This window comes from Drosophila ananassae, chromosome 3R (assembly GCF_017639315.1).
Source record: "Drosophila ananassae strain 14024-0371.13 chromosome 3R, ASM1763931v2, whole genome shotgun sequence".
Lineage (NCBI taxonomy): Eukaryota > Metazoa > Arthropoda > Insecta > Diptera > Drosophilidae > Drosophila > Drosophila ananassae.
The window spans coordinates 18,437,059-18,456,914 of record NC_057930.1 but is presented as its reverse complement, the minus strand read 5'-3'; the positions used below and the strand labels follow the sequence as shown (position 1 = coordinate 18,456,914).

The window sequence follows — 19,856 nt, the reverse complement described above, 5'->3', positions numbered from 1 at the left end:
TTGCTATCGAAGGGTATTTTGGTTTCTAAAGATGTGAGAACATGACATAAACTTCCTTTCTAACTGAACCCAAAAATTATAAAATCTCCATATTAGAAGGAGTTAAAATATCTTAAAAACAAGTTTAATTAATAGAAGCTACAAGGCCATGTTCTTATTGACCCACTTATTCTACTTATCGCCAGTACCCTCTACTTCTCTTTGATTTCCCTTTATGATGCTAATATTAAATCGACATTTTTACATACCACATCCCCCAAACCGCCGCATCTCTAGTCATTTGCTGGTTGTCAGCTGCCATTGCCGTTGCCCTTGCCCGTCTCGCCAGCTTTCCTTGCGAGGATTTAAGGATATTCGAAGTGGGGTAAGCGAATGGTTAGCCGGGCCATGTTGTTTAGATTACAAATTGCCCCGGACAGAGGCGGCGCATAAAAGAACCTCAGCGTCGTGGTGGTGCTGCACTAAAAAATAACAACAAAAAGCACCAGAGAGTCCTCGCTTAAATATAACCAGAAAAAAAAACTACAAAAAAAAAGGCCAGAACAAGCTGAAAAATGTTATCAATTCAGTTTTTATTCGTGACGGGGCGTTGATGTCATGGGTTGAAGTGGGCGTGGTCGGTAACTGGCACAAAAGTTTTACGCCCCCCAACCCTAGGGCCCCCTAACCAGACCCAGTTTTTCTAACGTTTTGCGCAAAAAGTTCGTGGACAACATTTTTGTGCCAATTTCGTTGTAAAAATATTGTTGTAACCATGATGAAGTTTTCAATTGCTTTTTCCACCAATATACGACATCCACGCCCCGCCCAAGCCCCGTACCGCCCTCAAATTTCTACTCGCTTTCATGGTGTTTCAATATGGCGGAAGGAATCTATTTTTGTTCGATTCAAAAAGTGCATGCGAAATAAATTTCGAGCACTGGAAATGTCACCCATTGAGAGATCGGCCACAGTACAAAACTTTTCCAATAAAAAATTAAACACGCCATAGAGAGAAGGAAACCGGAAAATTGGATTGTTTTTTTTTATTTTTGTTCCCCACTTTTAGGAGGAACACGTATTAGCCAGGCTCTTTTAATTTGTTAATGTTTTCATTGGGAATTAGTATTCGGGTGAGAACTGTAGTGGGTCATACAGATATATCTAGAGATAGAGAGATTACTTACAATTAAATATATCAACGTCCAATAAATGAAGTCATTTGGGCTTTGCAAACTTCATTGTCGTCAGGCAATCCCCTTTGGGCCAAATCTTAGAAAACACTTTGTGATAACAGGCCTCTTTTGCGGCATTTCGTCGCTTTGAATATTTAACAAGCCCACGACTACCACAGCCTTCGTAGCCGTGCTTCGACCTTTTGTGGCACTTGAAAATATGGCTTAAATGTCTTACCAATTCGCACACGCCCCGGGAAACAATGCGAGGAATAGTAATAAATAATTTATAACTGCGCATTTGCCACATTAATCACGAGCCAACGCTGCTGGCGGCCAAGAAGCGAAATTTTGGTTAGAGCTCTGGGGGCAAACAACGCCAAAAAAAAAAGCGAGCAAATGGCCAACAACGGCCAAAATCCCTTGCTGGCAAAGTTTGTCCCGCTCCAAAGCCGACGCATATTAATTTCGGCACACTCACCACTCAACCCTCAAGCCGCATGTCCTTTCTCCCCTTTGAAGCCACCTTCCGCCCTCTTGGCCCCATTGGCATTCGAGCCTTTTTCCTCTTTCCGTTTTCCGAATTCTCAGGCACAGCGAAGCGTACAAATTGCCATCACTTGCGTTCAATTTTAGACTTTTCCAAGCAAATGCACAAACGCGATTAAAATGCTGACGAATGGCGCGGGGCACCGGGCACCGGGCACCGGGAACAGGGCAGAGCATGGCACTCGGAGCAGGGTCGGTCGGACATTGGCGCCACCAAAAAATGTCAAGGACTCGGCAGGACATGGCCAGAAACCACGTCGGAAAACAGGACCAAACTGCATTTGCATATCGCACAAACCGCTTCAATTTCACACCGCGTTGGCATTCTCATCCGTGCTCCTGCTGCTTTAAAGCCTTCCATCTCACCGTTTCGGGTTTTTTTCGATTAATTTCGGATGTAAATGTGCCTGACTTTATGTACATGGTGATGGCGTATTTTTGGCACTGTACACCTTTAGGTTAAAGTCGAAAATAATACTTAAGGCAAGATAATACTTTCAGAAACTAAGAATGGTTGGAAAACATCGAGAATCAAGGTCCTCGATAGTATAGTGGTTAGTATCCCCGCCTGTCACGCGGGAGACCGGGGTTCAATTCCCCGTCGGGGAGACGCTTAAAGCGTATTAATTTTTTTTGTTTCTATTATTTTTTGTTTTTTTCTTTCGATTTTATGTAATAATGATGCTTAGCCTTTATACTTTCTATCAAAAAAAGGAGGAAAAGATTCCAATCTCCCCTAACCACATACTATCGAGGATATGATACAATTCAAGTCGCCTCACATTTATTTTGCTAAACTTCCTGAAATTTATTTATTTAGTAATTAAGGGTCACTTTTTCGGATCATTTGCTTCTTATACTCGTGGCTGTTTTTGCTTTTGGGTCGTTTGGTCCACGCCAGAGCTCGTTAAAAAGTAAAGGAGAGCTAATTTATTTTAGCCAACTTAAATTGGCTTAGGCGAATGACCAGAAGGAAACAAATGGCGCGTTATCTGAAAACCGAAGCCGGCTGAAAGGATGGCCCTGGTCACAGTGCGGGTGCAATGCAAAATGAGAGCAACACCATCCACGAAACAAAAAACAAGAACAGAGCAACTACAACTGTCAGTTTCATTAAAAACAATGAAATCTGCTAAGAGCCAAAAGTTTAAATGAGCGTCTAACAACTGCAAGGATAAAAGGACACCAGGGCACACCCACACCGCATGCACACCCACACCAATACACGCACTTAAAGGGTCCCTCCAAAGGGACGGGAAAAAAACAGCGACCAAAAGCGTCTGCAGTAAAATATGTACTCGAAAACAAAGTCCAAACAATAAACCAAATGGCGCAAAAAAACAGAGAAAAAGCTGTTGCGAAAAAATAAAAGGTCCGAAGGAGCCCAGCCTGTGACCCTTTTTGCGGACAATGGACGGCCGTTCTTGGCTTTCTCTTGATACTTTTTCCTTGAGCCAAAAAAGCATTAACTAGAAACAATTAGCGTCCACGAATTAGGGTAGTGGAACAGTCCAAGGTGTCTCAAAGTTTGATTGTGCTATCCTCTACAACGCCAGATAAAGGAATTAAAATCGACTAAGCTATATTCCACAGAACCTATACTTATAAAACACATATGTACATATATCCGCCACATTCCCCGTTTGACCCTCCCGACTCTTAATTTGAATTTTCGGTTTAGCATTTTACATTGCTTTCAATTAGATATTTCATCAAAAGTGTGTACCATTTTTAACATTATTCAAGATACCCATTTAATATTAATAAAGTTCACAAATAACATTTCTTTTGTGCGAACACTCAATGTCATTCATTAAAAATGGTCCATCAAAATTCCAAAGTTCAATACAATTTTCATATGCTGGATTATTGGGCTCATTTTTTGAAAACTTTGTAAAGTTCGCTTGTGTTCCAGTAGTTTCTGAGAGTAATACTCCCTTGGTGGTAGTAATGTCTGTCCAAAATTCCTTATTATTTATGTCTAATTTATTACGAAGAGCAGCCCACTCTTTTTCACTTTGTAAACTGACCAGATGTCCACCCATATTGCGACAAATATTGTAGGCTTCCTCCCACGTAGCAATTACGAGATAGTCAACAAAATAGTGTTTCCCATTAATATTTTCGCAAAATGTGTTTTCACGTGGAGGCTTTGTGCACTTAGTCATCCATGGGTCCATTTCAATATCTGCCAATAATTTCTCCAGCGCCTGTAGTTGGGACTGTAGCTCCAAGAGTTCCTTGCTTTGGAGAACGAGTTTTTTTGACTCTTGTTCTTGATTTCTGCATTCCTGCAACTCCTTCTGCAATTCTGGCAATAGTTCCAGAACGGGCTTTATCACTTTATAGCAAGAACCTCCGCACAGTTCGTCCTCATTTTCAACCTAAAAAATTAAATTGGTTAATTTTCTTTCAATAAACCTAAGTAAAAGATCTTACCAAATCGTTTTGCATGGAACTCTTCAGTATTAGGATGAATACAAATATTAATGGGACTATTTTCATTTTCGCTTCGCCAAATAAGTTGAACATTAACAGTCGAACTGATAACTCATACTGATTCGATTCATCCTCTTCCAGATTTAACTTCACGAGATTAAATTCAATAATGTGTTTTTTATAAAATCCCTGTGGACGGCAGTCCACGAGGTGACGACCCGCTTCGTATGCGCGATGCTGAGATAGGAAGATTCATCTGAAATCACTCAAAAGTAAAAATGAACAAGACGCTTTTTTAAGATAAGCTTTCCTATCTTTTTGAATTCCCCCACCAATTCAAACAATGGACCTTTGGCAACTTAAGCTTCCAAGGAATATTTTCCAGGCCATTACTTAAGACAAGCTTTTCCGGATATATACAGAAAAACCATTATCTTTTAATTCGATCGTTTCTAAGCGCTGCTTCGGATGCATCTGGAAATGCAAATCGAGTTGGGGAGGCAAACCGAAACTGTAATGAAAGCATTTGGTGGAAGGGCTCCCGAGAAAGGGGGTCGGAGCTGATAATTGTGGTGTGCCAATAAAAATCGTATTAAGCTAATTGCCAAATTTTCAGAATCCGCAAAAGCCACAGGAATAAGAAGCAAACACAATCCGAGCCGAGATGGCTTGCGAGAAACAGTAAGTCGAAAAGAATAATGAAAGTGGAGCAAACGGAATGCGAAATCTGCTGCAGAGTGGAGCACATGTTGCCAAAACTTTTCCGCAAATGCTCTTATCTCGTTTCTTTAGAAATTCTATCAGAGTGAAATGTAATTACAGCCAAAAATTGATAACACAAAACTGGCAAAGAAAATGTGCTCCCTGGGACCTCTGCCAGTGCCAGTATAATTAAAGCCTTGGCTCAAAACAGCTTCAACCACTGTCAGGACTATGTTCAAGATGAGAATTTCAGCCATCAAAAGTGGGTCAGCCTGCTGGTGTAATTGTCCCAATTGACAGGCCATGAACTCCCTCAAAATTTGACAATTTTGACGGAAATGGAAATTTTCTACAGATGTTAAATTCAAATGCAGGACAGTAATTTTATATTATTTGCCGTGTTGTTTCCCGATTATCAAGCTATAATTTAAATGACATAATACTAATTTTCCAAGTAGCCTTTAAAATTCCCTGTCATTTCCATCAAATTAAGCAATTTAGAGACTTGCAGCCGAGCTGATAATTGCACTCCAAATGGCTACAGAGAAATGCATTATATTGTACATGTTTGGATGTAATTACTCCTAAGCGGGCCACCTAAATAAGGGCTTAGCACTCGACTCACGCAGCCATGATAGCGGCTAATTCAAGGCATTAAATAAGGGGCACAAACCCCTGCCTATTTATGCCTAGACCCTGAAAAAATTATAAGTATGCATACACATATATAGTACTCTTGCATGGGAATGTTTTTGATATCAAATATTTAAAACACAACGTTCCCGGATACAATAAAGCAGAGCACTTGCCCCAGACCGGCAACCCGGCAGCCCGAACTCCCACCGGTCTCCTCGTTATTTGTACCTTCTGTGCCGGTCGGTTCTGTCATTGAAAATGAGTGTAATTTATGTATTAGCGTGCGCTTGTATATGAGTGTTTGCCAGCCGCATAATAAAACATGCAAAAATATGCAAATTGCCGCAGTCAACGCGATGAACTTTCATTACGCCTTGTTCTCGTCACTCTAAAGAGCCTTTTCCGTTGTCCCCCCCGGCGACCAGCCGTCCGGGCGGGCGGGCTTTTGTACTTAGTCCTGAAAATCGATTAAATCACTTAAAGAGTTTATCGAACTTTATGCCACAGGCAGCGAAAATGTTTGAGATTTAGAAAGGACTCCCTTTTCCGAGGCAGAGCCATTGAAACGTGAAATTCACGGAAAGGGCAGGACGATGTGCATAATTCCAGCACGCTAGATTGTCATTTAAAATGAGTTAAGCCGAGGCCAATTGCTGCAATGCGGAAAAGTTTCAGCACACAGCCTTAGCTTGAGTCCTGTTCGAGTCCTGTTCGTTGGTTGGACGTGGGTCGTCAGGTAACTGGCGTTATAATGAGCAAACAATAAAAGCAAACGTCGCTGCACGACACAATGACGGGAGATGTACAGAAATAGAAAGAGATAGTAAGTCAAACGGTGAAAGAGATAGGAACATTTACAGAGACAGAGACAGAGACAGTGAAAAATACACACAAACAAAAACCAATTAGATGCAACGAGGACAGCGAAGGCCAAAGGTGGCAGTTGCAACTTTTCGTGTCCTGTCGATGTTGCGCCCCGCCGCTCGGTCGACGGTCCTTGCCGGGGCGACACCTGGGGGGCAGGTCCTTTTGTGCACCTTGTTAGCGAAATTCAAAGAAAGCAGCGTCACCCAAACAAAAAACGCTCTCCTGCATAAAACTACAACAATCACAACTTTTGGCCGCTATGCTAATTGCATTCTTATTGTTAATTACTTGCTTTTCGGCAAGAATTTCATTCCAAGGACGAAGGCGCACACTTTTATTTAAATCATATAAGATTAAATCTTTTAAATTAAATCGCAATCTGTCACACATTAATCTTTCCATAAGGTTTAACGATTTTGATTTGAAACTTTCTACCTATTAACTCTACTTGTGAAATTATTTTTATTGGCCATTAGACTCACCTGTCTCGTGTCTATTGCCGGGACACTCCAGTACCACCCCATGGTTGGGTCTTACCTCCGTCCCTCGTGGGGTGTGGAGCTGGGGATTTTTTGGTACCACCACCCCGAAGACCCCAGGCTGGAGCCACTTTCGCTTTTCACTCACCGCCTGACTTTTACAGCCTCTTAATTTAAGCACTCCTCCATCGACACCGCCAGGGATGCGGGGTGGCTAATGGTGGTGGTGGGTGGTGGGTGGTGTTGTTGCGTTGCCCCACCAGTGGTGGTGGGGCGTGATGGGCGAAATTAATTTGTTGCAGACGACGATTTTAATGTGGCTTTCTCCTCGTTCCAAAACAGCCCTCATTTCCCTGCCAACCTCTCTGTCACGTAATTCACATTTTCTATTCCTGCCACGCCCACATGCCCCTGTTCTAAATTTGATCGATTGCGGGAAGCTCCCAAAAATCACAAAATGCGCTCGACTTTGCCAGGCCATCAACGCGAAAATCTATTAAATGGGCGTCATACTGCACGTGGGAGGGCGGCTTTAGGTCCTTCAGACTCATAAACATACAATTATCGGCATGAAATTCTGCATAAATGATCGCTATGAATTTATTTCGATATAAGAATCTTAAGTGTTTAAAAACTTAAACGTTTTTTATAAATAGTCATACATTTTTTTATTAATAACGTTCACAAATAAAATGATTTTTTTGATTACAATAAATGTCATTCATATGGAAGGGTTTAACTCCCCACTTCCAAAACTGAACACAATTTTCATTTCCACCCAAATTATTCGGCTCACCTTTTGCAAACTTTGTAAAGCAATCAGGCTTTCCAGTAGTATGTGAGATAAACTTATCATTGGATCTAACAATATCTGTCCAATATGAGTAACGCATGTTTAAATTATAACGAAGAGCATTCCACTCTTCTTCACTTTTTAAACTGACCAGATGTCCACCCATGTTGTGACAAAAACTGTCACCTTCCTTCCAAGTACCTAGTACGAGATAGTCAACAAAATAGTGTTTCCCATTAATATTTTCGCAAAATTTTGTTGTTAACGGTGGCTTTAGGCAGGCGGTCATCCATGGATCCAATCCAACCATACTTTTAAGGATGTTCGGTTCCGCCACTAATTTTTTTAGCCCGTCCAGCCTCAAGCCTTTCAAGTGTTGCTCCACGAATTTCTTTCCTTGGATTATAAGATTTTCCCGAGTTCGCTTTCTGCACTCCTGCAACTCCTTCTGCAATTGAGGCAAATATCCAAGAAGGGGCCTTGCCATTTTATAACAATACTCTCCGCATTCGTCGTCCTCTTCAATCTACAATATTAAATTGCTTATATAGTTTATACGTTTTTTTTCAATATAAGTAAACATTTTTACCATACAGTCTTCCATGGAATTTGTCAGTCCCAGTATCAATACAAATATTAAAAGAATTAAATTCATTTTCGATCCGTAAATATATGTTGAACATTCACAGTCGAAATGATAACTCGCACTGAACAAATTGTTCGGCTCTTCCTAAGCTTTCCTTGCAATCTGTTATCAATTTTGAACCTATATTCGGAATTAATATTATATATTGTGAAATATAAATAAAATCGCTTTGAGTTGCCTTTGGTATGGCAGCTGCTGAGATTTCGATGCTGTCAGCCAAGCCATTTCCGGCCAGACAATAAACGCTCGGCGCTCGGCACTTCCGTCATTCAGTTTTCAATATATTTATTTATTTTTTTTTTTTTGGTATTCTTTTATTGTTGCTGGAGCTTGACAAGGACAAAGCCGAAGCCTGTGACAAGCCGAAGCCAATTCGCTGCACAAACAAAAACCAAACGACAAAAAAATAAATATAAGTATATAAAAACAAGAAAATTTCATTTATCTTCTGCACGAGTTCGAGTATGTGGCCGCAGGCGCATCCAATACCATCCGAAAGACCATGTCAGGAGTACCAGTGCTCCAGTATTCTCTCCAGGATATTCTGCTTGTTGTCGTTTAGCTTAATGGAATTTGGCGTGCACATTTAGCCAGCCAGCAGGGCGTCGGCACTCTGAATGTTGTCTGACACAGAGCACTTGATGAATTCTTTATAATATTCCCCGATTTATTTTCGCCCGTCGGATGGAAAAATTCCAAATTACATGACGTTTTAATGCATAATAAATACTCGTTAAGAAATTTTATGAAGAAAATTGGATCGAAAGTGTACGTTTGCAGGAGCTAATAGAAAGTGACAGTTAATTGACGTTTATTCCTGACATTTTTTAGTTGGATACATCGACTTACTTAGTGTTGTGTGGAAAATAACTGAACTTCTTGGAAGTCAGTCACCAGAACTTAATAAAAATTAAATAATTTAAGAGTATATGAATTTGCAGAATCTTCTAATCCCTGAAATCCTTTTCTCTTCCTTTGCAGACAATGAATTATATTCCGGTACCGTGGCGGATTTCAGCGGCAGCGATCCGATTATCTACAGGGAGCCCCTCCAGACGGAGCAGTACGATAGCCTGAGTCTCAACGGTATGTAGCTGGCCAGCGCCGCCAGATAGCGCGTTTGTAGCCACTTGTGGTAATTGAAAACGTCAAGGACCCTGTCAGGATGGCGCTTCTGCTTTATTAGCGCAGTGCGCCTCCTCCATCTCCATCGCCATCGCCACTTCCTCTCGCCACATTTCACCCCATTTCAGTTTGCATCTGAGGTCGCCAGCTGGACGCTGTGTGCACTTATTGTCGGTGAGTCGGTGTCCTGTCGAATGTCAGTTGGCGATGCGATTGCGTGCGATTGCCTTTTGCATATTTCAAGGATCCCGCCAGCTCGCGCTGCCATGTAAAAGCTTCCATTAACTGAATCTGAGTCCGAATAGACGTGGCACGTCCGACTGTCATTTACCACCGGAGGAGATGGGCGTCACTCATACCCCCTCTCCATTGCGTCCTCCATCCCCGCCGATGTCCTTCCGCCAGAGTTCATAATTCATATTGTATGGCCGATGGGGGGACTGCGTCGAGAGCTGTGAACTGTGAAATCTTTAATGTTTCAATGAGCTCTTCACGGGCTGCCACTATATGTGGCATTAACTCATCAATGGATGTGGTATAAGCCCGAACTCCTTACTCTTCGCCACATCCACTTGGCTCTAATGCATACCAATAAGCCCATTGAAACTCATTTATTCCAGCTGATGTCATCGTACCTGTCATAAAATCATGAAAATGACAAAAATCCAAAACTATCTACCAACAAAAAAAAATGTTTGCAATCACGAAACCTATAAACTGAATTTAATGGCTAAACTTTGTTTAAATTTCTCCTCCTATATTCCGTCTTCCAGCACCGAACTTTGTGAGCTCATTCACGCAGGGAGACTTTGTCTATTTCTTCTTTCGGGAGACCGCAGTGGAGTTCATAAACTGTGGCAAGGTGAGTGGGTTTTCCAATCAATTCGATGAGGAACGACAACTGCCACTGGCACAAAATAGTATCTGCTGATGCTGGGTATTTGGCAATGCCTTATTTATTTGCAGCAGATTGTCGCAGTTGTTGTCCTTCTAACGATGGAAGCTGAACGGCATTAATATTAAGATATCTTTCTGTACGATTTTCAGGCGATTTATTCGCGAGTTGCCCGCGTCTGCAAGTGGGACAAGGGAGGCCCGCATCGTTTCCGCAATCGCTGGACATCTTTCCTAAAATCCCGTCTCAACTGCTCCATTCCGGGCGATTATCCCTTTTACTTTAATGAAATCCGTAAGTTCAATTTCAAAATTTAAACGCCAGTATTCTGCGCTGTAATTGGTTCGCCGAGAAACGTAAACCAATACGGCTGCTTGGCTGGTAAGCTGATTAAAAGCTTCAACTTGTTTCCATTTTAACTTCAAGAATCGGCGAGCAACTTGGTGGACGGCCAGTATGGATCGATGAACTCCAAGCTGATCTACGGAGTCTTCAATACGCCGACCAACTCCATTCCGGGCTCGGCGGTCTGTGCCTTCGCTCTGCAGGTGAGTTAGCAGCCATGAAATTGTTTTCCGAAACGAAAATTTTAATTTGCGACTCTCCTGTTTCACCCCCCCAGGACATTGCCGATACGTTCGAGGGACAGTTCAAGGAGCAGAGCGGCATCAACTCCAACTGGCTGCCAGTGAACAATGCCAAGGTGAGTCCTTCATGTCTTCAGATTCGAATTTGGATGGGGCACTCGGATTAGCATTAAGCCCAACCCTAACTTTCTTGTGACCGCACTTGAGCCCAGATGGTGCCGCACAAATTTATGACTTATGGCCGGCATGCCATAAAAATGTTTCTGGAAAATGTATTCTTCGTTTGGCACCAAATTTGCATTTGCATCTCGAATGCTTTTGCCAATTTCCAGCAGATGACTGCACATGTCGGCATCGATTTTGGTTTTTGGCAGCTTTTGCTTTTGTCAGCTTTTTGATATTGGTAGCTACTAGCTAGCTGAGTGAATGGGAGTTCATGCCAGAGGACGAGTAACAAGGAGTCACTGTAACAATTTGCTAAAGATATTCAACAAACTCACCAATGATGTGACAGCACTAAGCCATATATTTTATTTAATCCTTTAAATTGCCATATTAAATTTGCATTTGGCTTTCATTCTGTATATTTTTAGGTACCTCATCCTCGTCCCGGTGCCTGCCACAACGATTCCAGAGGCCTCACCGACCCCACATTGAATTTCATCAAAACACATTCGTTAATGGACGAGAATGTGCCGGCATTTTTCGGTCAACCGATTTTGGTCCGGACGAGCACAATGTGAGTAACTAACTGGCGTCGCACAAGCCATCATATGCACATCGCCTTTATTTCGTTGCTTCGTCACTTCCGTTTCCGGCCCGAAAGCGAGATCCGTCCCCAGTTGGGAAGCATAAATTTTCAACCAACCAGATGGTTGACTTTTGGCCAGCTTAGTGGTTTCAGTGGGCAATAAAGGAAGAGGGCATTCAAGTAGTTGGCTTTAGAACCATAATATGGATACAAAAGGCGTTGAAAAAGCAACAAACATTTTCAAACTATATTCCATTCAACATCATATTTCGAATCTTTACATCGATTGTAAGAGGTCTCTAAGCCTAAGAGGGCTCTGGGTGGAGAAACTAAATCTTTGTGGATATTGGCCGACATACACGTAGGTTGCAGCATCTGTTCTAGCCCGAGTTTATGGAAATTGGCTAAAGGTGTTAGTCAGCGCAAATAACCGTAAAGCAAAGCAACATGAACAGGGCCATGGGGGAAGCGTTTCCATAAATTATGGCCAACGATTTCGCTCGCTCTGGCCGGGGGGAGAATTTAAAAATTCAATTTGGTAACTTTTCCATGTAATTGAGCCACAATTACGGCGAACAACGTCGAGATGTGTGCCAGCAGGAATGGGAGTGGGTGTTGAAGAAACTTTAAAGGGGCTAAATCATAAGCGAGCCACTGAGCACCACTCTAGACACTGGCTTTGGTTGGGGGCAAGTGGTGCGGCTAGAGCGGGTGGTGGTGGTGCAGGTGGGACTGGCAGTGGAGCGATAGTTTGAAGCAAACGAACCGAGCCAGCCAGAAGGAAATGCATGGATGCGCCGAGGAGGCAACCCGTAACGAAAATATGTATGCACAACTGAATAAATTAGAATGAAATATGGAACACGTAGCAACAACGCAGACTGTAGACCTGCTCCATACTTTCCTCCATATCCGCATCCGCATCCGCCTCTGCATCCGCATCCGCATCCCTATCCACATGAGCACACCACAACAAATGCAAGGGCGAGTGTGCAGTGCAGTGCAGTGACTGTGTGTGGGAGGGTGGGTTGTTAAAAAAAAAAAATCAAGTGGGGGAGACCACTTTCTGCAACTGACTCATTGCATTTTGGGGGGCTGGTGCAACTTCGACGACGGATGCTCGGCTAGGGACGCATCCAGGACGAGGGCGTGCATCAGAATTTAATCAAGAGCCCAGGACACTCAATTGAAAGCCATAAAAATGCGCAAAAGTTACTCCCACATTTCTTTTTTTTTATTTTTTGTAGCTCAACTATTCTCATATGTCAGGATGTCAGCGGCCTTCGGCCTTCCTTCTGGGCCAAAAGTTTTCATTAAGTTGCAGGATTATGCGTCATCGCCATTCCATAAATCAAAATATTAACTGGGTCATTATCGCAGAAGCCATTTTAAGTGCTTGTTAATAATTAGTTATCTACTAACTCAGGGAGCAACTATTGTCTTAGTCTTTTTAGACTTTTTTTGCCATTTTTTGGTACATTCCTGGTTTAAATTCTGAGTCACCCCGCTACTTGGAGATTCAAATTTTAATTCCCCTATAGAATGGTCCCATCTTGGGAGCTCAAGCGTATTAGAATCGGGTCAAGCTCTTAATGCCAAGACCGTTTACGACCAAAAGAAATCATTTATCATCTGAACGATTCGGGCTCGGACAATACGCATAAATTATATTTTCTGGCAAACTTGAAACCAGAACGAGATACCGCAAAGTGACGGCTCCAAGGTGTGAATTCTGTCCAGGGGACTGGCCGGAGCGGGGAGTTATTGAACGCAAATGACAAAATCAAATCAAAAATTCCATGGAATTTATGGCATTCGGCCGAAACATAAATTTATTATAATTTCGTTGGGGTCCCAAATCGTTTGGCCACTTCCGTTCCTCGGCTGCCGTCGGCCTGTGTGCGGGGGCGTGGCTCAAATAAATCTCGGAAAGAAGGCGACGTCTTTTTGCCAGGATTTCCATGATTTGCATTCTGGAAGGGAGACTTGGACTGGGACTGGGAACTGGTCTGGGCTTGAGTCTGGGGCTGGGGCTGAGGCTGGTTTGTGGCAAAAGTTTGCAGCAAGTTGAAAACTGTATGTACTCAGGATAGTAGCATGGTAGCATCTCCCATCGACTTGAGTTGAAAGTGTCCCAGCAAGTCCAAGGCTCCTTGGGTTCTCCGTTACAAATTGTTTCCTGGCGCAGACCGGAAGTATCCCATATTCAACTGATTTCTACCAGCAGCTGGCTGGCTGACCGTATCCCAGTCTGCATCTTCCTGTTCCTGTTCCAAGGTATCGCATTGTCCTTAACGTGTTCTTATCGGCCGGGAAGTTAGCTCGGCATGAGGTGGACAAAGCCGGCTAACTTACCCATCCCTCCTCCATTCTGGCCATTTGTCTGGCGATGTTGTTGCTGTCATCGTCGCCCTCTGAACTCATCGGAGCGATACAAAAGTTGGCAACATTTTTGCAAGTTTCAATTGCCAGGACTTTGGACTTTGACCCGACCCAGGACGTGGCCCTGGGTCCTCCGTAAACATTTTTTTCCCCTACTTTGTTTACATATTTATTTTGCATATCCCTGACTTTCACGTTGGCCTTCGAAGGATTCTTTTTTTTTTCAATTTCAGCTTAAGCCAAATTTGTTCTCGTTCCCACCCGTGGGCTTTCTTTGTCTAGTTTAGAATTTAAATTAAACTTTTTCGATTCCGGGCTAGCTTTATTAAAATAATAAACATTTATTGAATCCACTTTTGTTCAAACCCCGGCGACCATTACATTAAACTCTGTCTAAATTGTACCCTATCTCTCTACTAAACACAATTCTCGCCCTGGAATTCTCAAAGCTCGAATTCCAACCCAAACTAGAACTAAATTAAAACTTTGTTTAATGAATTATTCCCAGAAATGTTAGGCAATTTGGAAATTGTTGCGCCACACAAGCGATGCTCCGAAAACAAGATTAGTTAATTAACAATAAAAAAGAAGAGCAGTGGGACATGGAGTAACCGCCTCCTGGGCTTCTGCAGCACTGTGGCTCCCATTTCTGCTGCCAGACATTTGCATTTAAATCGAGCCAGAAGGCATGACAGCAACAATGGACTATGGACGATGGACCATGGACCAGGCCACAAATGTTGCAACAAGGGGCTGCAACGGCGGGCACAGCTTTTGCGGTGGAAATCAGAGAGAAATTTTCATTTTTATTTCATCTACTTGTGTTGCTTTTATTGTAGTTATTGTTCGGAATATACATATTTAAAAAAAAAACGAGAGAAAAAACAACGTTAGTTGTTCTAACCAGAACACTTCAGTGTGCTTGTCCTTCTCGTCCTGACAGCGGCGACCATTTTGGCGTCTGTCCATTATTAATGGACGTCTAACCAAAATGACAGACGTCCGTCCATTGTCAGGGAAACGATGGACAACAATGTTGCAAAACAAAGAAAACATGCAACAACGTTCGGTTGTTCATTTAGGGAACTAACAGAGGCTCCTTCATCGCACTGGTTGATGAAGAAAAATTTGATACCAGGGATATCGAGTCGTCACAGTAGAAAACTAATTAAAAAACTTTACATTGAAATTCGCATTCTCCATTCCAGATATCGATTCACACAAATTGCTGTCGATGCGCAAATAAAGACTCCGGGCGGCAAGACCTACGATGTTATTTTCGTGGGCACAGGTGAGTTAACAAAGGCTTTAGGAACTCCATGGACAATATCTAATAATTTTCATTCAAACCCACTTAGACCACGGCAAGATCATCAAGTCGGTTAATGCGGAATCCGCCGATGCCGCTGACAAAGTCACGTCGGTGGTCATTGAAGAGATCGATGTCCTGACCAAGAGCGAGCCAATTCGCAACCTGGAAATAGTTAGAACCATGCAGTACGGTGAGTATACTCTGCTATACACTGAATTATATATATATGGAAATAACCTGTATTGATTTCGCAGATCAACCCAAAGATGGCAGCTATGATGATGGCAAATTAATCATTGTGACTGACAGCCAGGTGGTGGCCATACAATTGCATCGTTGTCATAATGACAAAATCACCAGTTGCAGGTGAGTGCCAGACAACTACCCAATTCCAGCTCCACCGCCGCACAGACAATGGCATTTTTATTATCATGTAACAATTTGCGCGACACTCGTGTCGCCTTCCTGACACTTGACTGCCTCAATATGCGACGCAATCGTCGAGTTTTACGCTTTACACATTTTCGAGTTTCATCAGTTCTTTAAAGCACTGAAAGAAATAATGATTAAAAAGCTTTGTGCTTAAGAAAAATGCTCAAGAAATGCTAGGCTACCTTTTTTCTGTGCAATTTATAAATATTTATCCAACATTCTCGGCATCTCCACAGCGAGTGCGTCGCATTGCAGGATCCTTACTGCGCCTGGGACAAAATTGCTGGCAAGTGTCGCTCCCACGGCGCTCCTAGATGGCTGGAGGAAAACTATTTCTACCAGAATGTGGCCACTGGCCAGCATGCGGCCTGCCCCTCAGGTGAGTAAGAACTTGGCCAAGAGCCCCCGACGTCGAGCAACACGAGATTAACGCCCCTCCCCATCACTCTTCGACCAGGCAAAATAAACTCAAAGGATGCCAATGCGGGGGAGCAGAAGGGATACCGCAACGAAATGGACTTATTGGATTCGCGACGCCAGAGCAAGGATCAGGAAATCATCGACAATATTGATAAGAACTTTGAAGGTGATTTATCTAAACAGTTTCCCCATTGCATCAATTTATGCATATACATATATATTTTGGATTTGTTCGTTTTCCCTTTTGCACGTACTTGCTTGTCAGTTTCCCTGAAGCCTTTTCCACCTTTTCAACCTCTACCTTTTTCCTGCCAGTCTGCAACCTCCGACCTTTACTTGCTCCGCATAACCTGTTACCTGTTGTCTTGCGATGCAAATCACATTTTCATTTTCTCCCTAGTCCCTTGGCTCATAGCTGCTGACTTATTGCCACTTTATGCCATTCAACGCCCATAATATCTGTTGCCTTGCACCTGTTCTCTCACGAAACTACTTATTTATGTTTTGTGTAATCTTTCTCGGAAGAATCTTTTAAAAAATAACTATTTTATTAAACATGAAATTACTTTCAACCAGAAGTTATAAACTTTTAAATATCAGATTTCTATACCAGATATAATAAAATGTAACATTTAACTTTAAACCATTTTTGTGTAAATATTCAGCATGATTCGCTTTCATTATCGTATTTTTTTTGCGTCAAAAGTTTTGTTTTAATTACACTAACTAATGGCCAGTATAATGAGGAGAAAGTTCTGAACCAGTTTACTTGTTGTTGTACGATTTAACTAACCGTTTTTTATTCACAATTTTCTTGTTTCTTTTTTATGATTTGTGAACTTTTAACGTGCAATTACCTTATACCATGCGTTCTAAATTCGATGTTTGGATGTTTATTGATGTCGTTGAAATAATGGACCAACCTCCATAAATCAATACTACCCACACTGAAACCGAAACTGACCCACCTTTGAAAACCCACCAATTCAACAAACTTGAAACCAAATATCTGTTGTGAATTCAAATGTTTATTGAATGTTTTGTCTAATGCACACTGTATCGATGCCAAAACGAACAATCTATTTCGAAAATCTATACTAACCGAAGGTCCCCAAATATCCGCAGATATAATCAACGCCCAGTACACTGTGGAGACTCTGGTAATGGCCGTCCTGGCTGGCTCGATCTTCTCCCTGCTGGTGGGCTTCTTTACAGGCTACTTCTGTGGTCGACGCTGCCACAAGGACGAGGACGACAATCTGCCCTATCCGGATACGGAATATGAATACTTTGAACAGCGACAAAATGTTAATAGGTAAGAAATAGGATTTATTTGAAATTTAATTGACAAACTCTGATATTAATGGTATTGTATTCCCTTTAGTTTCCCTTCATCGTGCCGCATCCAGCAAGAGCCCAAACTGCTGCCGCAAGTCGAAGAGGTGACATATGCGGAGCCTGTACTGTTGCCACAACCACCACCGCAAAACAAGATGCATTCGCCAAAGAACACACTCCGAAAGCCTCCAATGCACCAGATGCACCAGGGCCCCAACTCGGAGACGCTCTTCCAGTTCCAGCCGGATGGCTACAACACCCAACAATCCTACCGCGGTCGCGACAACTTTGGCACGCTGCGCTCTCACCAAGTGATGGTAACTGATTCTGTTTAAATTTCAGTTAATTTTCAATGTTAATAATTATGAAACCTATTTTCAGGGCGATAACTACAGACGCGGTGATGGCTTTTCCACCACCCGCAGCGTTAAGAAGGTAAGCTAACTCAGATATTAACCCACCTAGAAGAATACGAATAATTTTTTAATTTCCATCTTATTGTACTACTGCTACTACTACTACTACTACTACTACCATTACTAATAATAATCTCTAATCGTTACTATTGCGATCTTTTCGATGTTGTTCGACATTAGTTAACTAACTTGCTCGCCCGTCGAGAGTCCTTGTGCTGCGCTTTTATTTGAAACCTCCTCGCACAATCGTCGATTGGTGTATTTCATAGTTTCACTTGCTATCCGTGTTGTATGTTGGTGTGTTTTGGTGTGTGAGTGTGTGTTTGTCCTGCCACATCCATTACATAGAGAGTTGCAGTAATTAGGTTTAAAGCACAAATCATTTAACCATTACAAGTCATACCTCTAAGCCATAAATGTTGTGTGTAGCTATTTGCATGCTTTTCTTTTGTATTTTAATTGAAAATCATCTTGAAAGTAATTTTAATTTGTCCTTTTAATTTAATTGGGTTTCAAAAACATGGGTGTCTCTTAACTATGCGCCGCTATCCATCATCACCCCACCAAACCCCATCAATCATTTTGAAGCGCATGCCTAAAATCCATTTTCATTCCATCTTGTAAGTTTATTTTTGAAAGTTCTCTTGGTTCTTCTGGAAATACACCAATCGCTCGAATCGAAACGGGGTTCGATCTCTCAGCCGGCGAGTCCTTTTTGTCTCTCTAAATATGCCTATGCATTATAGTTACTTTCATTACCACTCGAATTCAGCTCCGAGCGATACTTTCTCTATCGATACTAACTCCATCCTATAAACAACACGGAAAAAAAAAAAACAAAAATCTATCTCTATCTTATCTCTCTCTTCTTCTTCCCATTTTTTATTAGGTTTACCTTTGAGACGGGAGTGGGGCGGCTGAAACCAGTCAGGGACTAATTACCCAAAATATGGTAAATACTTGTTTATAGCTAAAGCTACTTTTATTTTTTATTTGAATTTATTTTGAAATGTTTTGATTTAGTTGCCCTCTCGACTGTTTCTTATTGGTTTTAAGATTGATTTTTTTTTTTTGGGGTTTTTTTGGTTTTGGTTTGCTACCTACTAAAGTACTATTAATCTGGAAAATGTTTTGCTCAAAAGCTGCAATATGGAACGAGCTCCCTTCGCCACGAGCTCAACCGAAATTCAATAGGCAAAAAGTAATTTTCAAAATCTCCCCGATTCTCGCTCTCTCCACAGTATACATATATTTTGAATTTAGAGCACCTTTTGCTGAATATTTTGTGTTGAAAATTTTCAAAAATATTCAAATATTTAGGCACTGTTTCTTGCAGCTTTGTTGTTTGTTATATCTTTCTCTGTCTCTATCTTCACTCACCGCTTCCTTTTGATTTTTCTGTACACCACACGATTTTCGGAAAAATGAGAAAAACGTTTTCGAACCTCCAATCGGCCAATCAATCAATCGATCAATCAATCAATCAGGCCAGTCCAGCCCAGTCAGCCATCCCGCGCCCAACTCGCTTCGTGGTCAACATGCCAATCGCTGCCAGCGCTTCCTTTGACCTTTTGCCTGACCTCTGTGTGATTGGGAGTGTGTGTGAGTGTATGTGTTTGGGGTTGGATATGGCATTATTCGATGTATCGCATACACCCCCTTTTAGTCTGAACCCCATCAAACCGCTTGAATCCAACTGCATGGGCACCAAAAACCAAAATTAATATAGCATTAGCCATGAATCCCCCACTGAGATGAATAGAAAGAAGTGTGTGCGTGTGTGTAATATTAAAAACAAATAATAAATATCTTGGCCACATTAAAATTCAATAATTTAACTACTCCCTCCCCCCACTATGATACATGTATTTCCCACTTGAATCCTAATTTCTATATAGTATTCTATATGATATGAACAATTTTTAAGTTTTAT

General features: G+C 41.9%; 1 protein-coding gene, 1 long non-coding RNA gene and 1 other non-coding gene across 8 annotated transcripts in view; 2 read left to right on the top strand and 1 right to left on the bottom strand.

The window, feature by feature from the left end:
- The window catches only part of LOC6498344 (semaphorin-1A), a 120,120-nt gene that overhangs the window by 99,035 nt on the left and 1,229 nt on the right, over positions 1–19,856 (top strand). For 2 of the 6 annotated variants that reach the window (XR_006507412.1, XR_006507410.1), the window contains exons 7-21: positions 9,247–9,351; positions 10,164–10,252; positions 10,438–10,579; positions 10,712–10,833; positions 10,908–10,988; positions 11,466–11,611; positions 15,214–15,296; positions 15,364–15,507; positions 15,572–15,683; positions 15,986–16,128; positions 16,207–16,335; positions 17,277–17,484; positions 17,554–17,824; positions 17,889–17,942; positions 18,813–18,875. Coding sequence is in view for 3 of the 6 variants with exons in the window: in XM_044716139.1 (XP_044572074.1) it covers positions 9,247–9,351; positions 10,164–10,252; positions 10,438–10,579; positions 10,712–10,833; positions 10,908–10,988; positions 11,466–11,611; positions 15,214–15,296; positions 15,364–15,507; positions 15,572–15,683; positions 15,986–16,128; positions 16,207–16,335; positions 17,277–17,484; positions 17,554–17,824; positions 17,889–17,942 (1,829 nt within the window). In the remaining 3 variants the exon portion in view is untranslated. Of the gene's footprint in view, positions 1–9,246; positions 9,352–10,163; positions 10,253–10,437; positions 10,580–10,711; positions 10,834–10,907; positions 10,989–11,465; positions 11,612–15,213; positions 15,297–15,363; positions 15,508–15,571; positions 15,684–15,985; positions 16,129–16,206; positions 16,336–17,276; positions 17,485–17,553; positions 17,825–17,888; positions 17,943–18,812; positions 18,876–19,065; positions 19,125–19,856 lie in introns of all 6 variants that reach the window. The other 4 variants (XM_044716139.1, XM_044716141.1, XR_006507411.1 and 1 more) reach the window with 3 other exon arrangements.
- On the top strand, positions 2,241–2,312 carry Trnad-guc. The gene has a single exon. It is a non-coding gene; the product is annotated as a tRNA-Asp (tRNA).
- LOC123257352 lies at positions 7,402–8,330 on the bottom strand. The gene is made up of 2 exons (XR_006507413.1): positions 8,209–8,330; positions 7,402–8,145 (listed from the first exon to the last, which is right to left on the bottom strand). It is a non-coding gene; the product is annotated as an uncharacterized LOC123257352 (long non-coding RNA).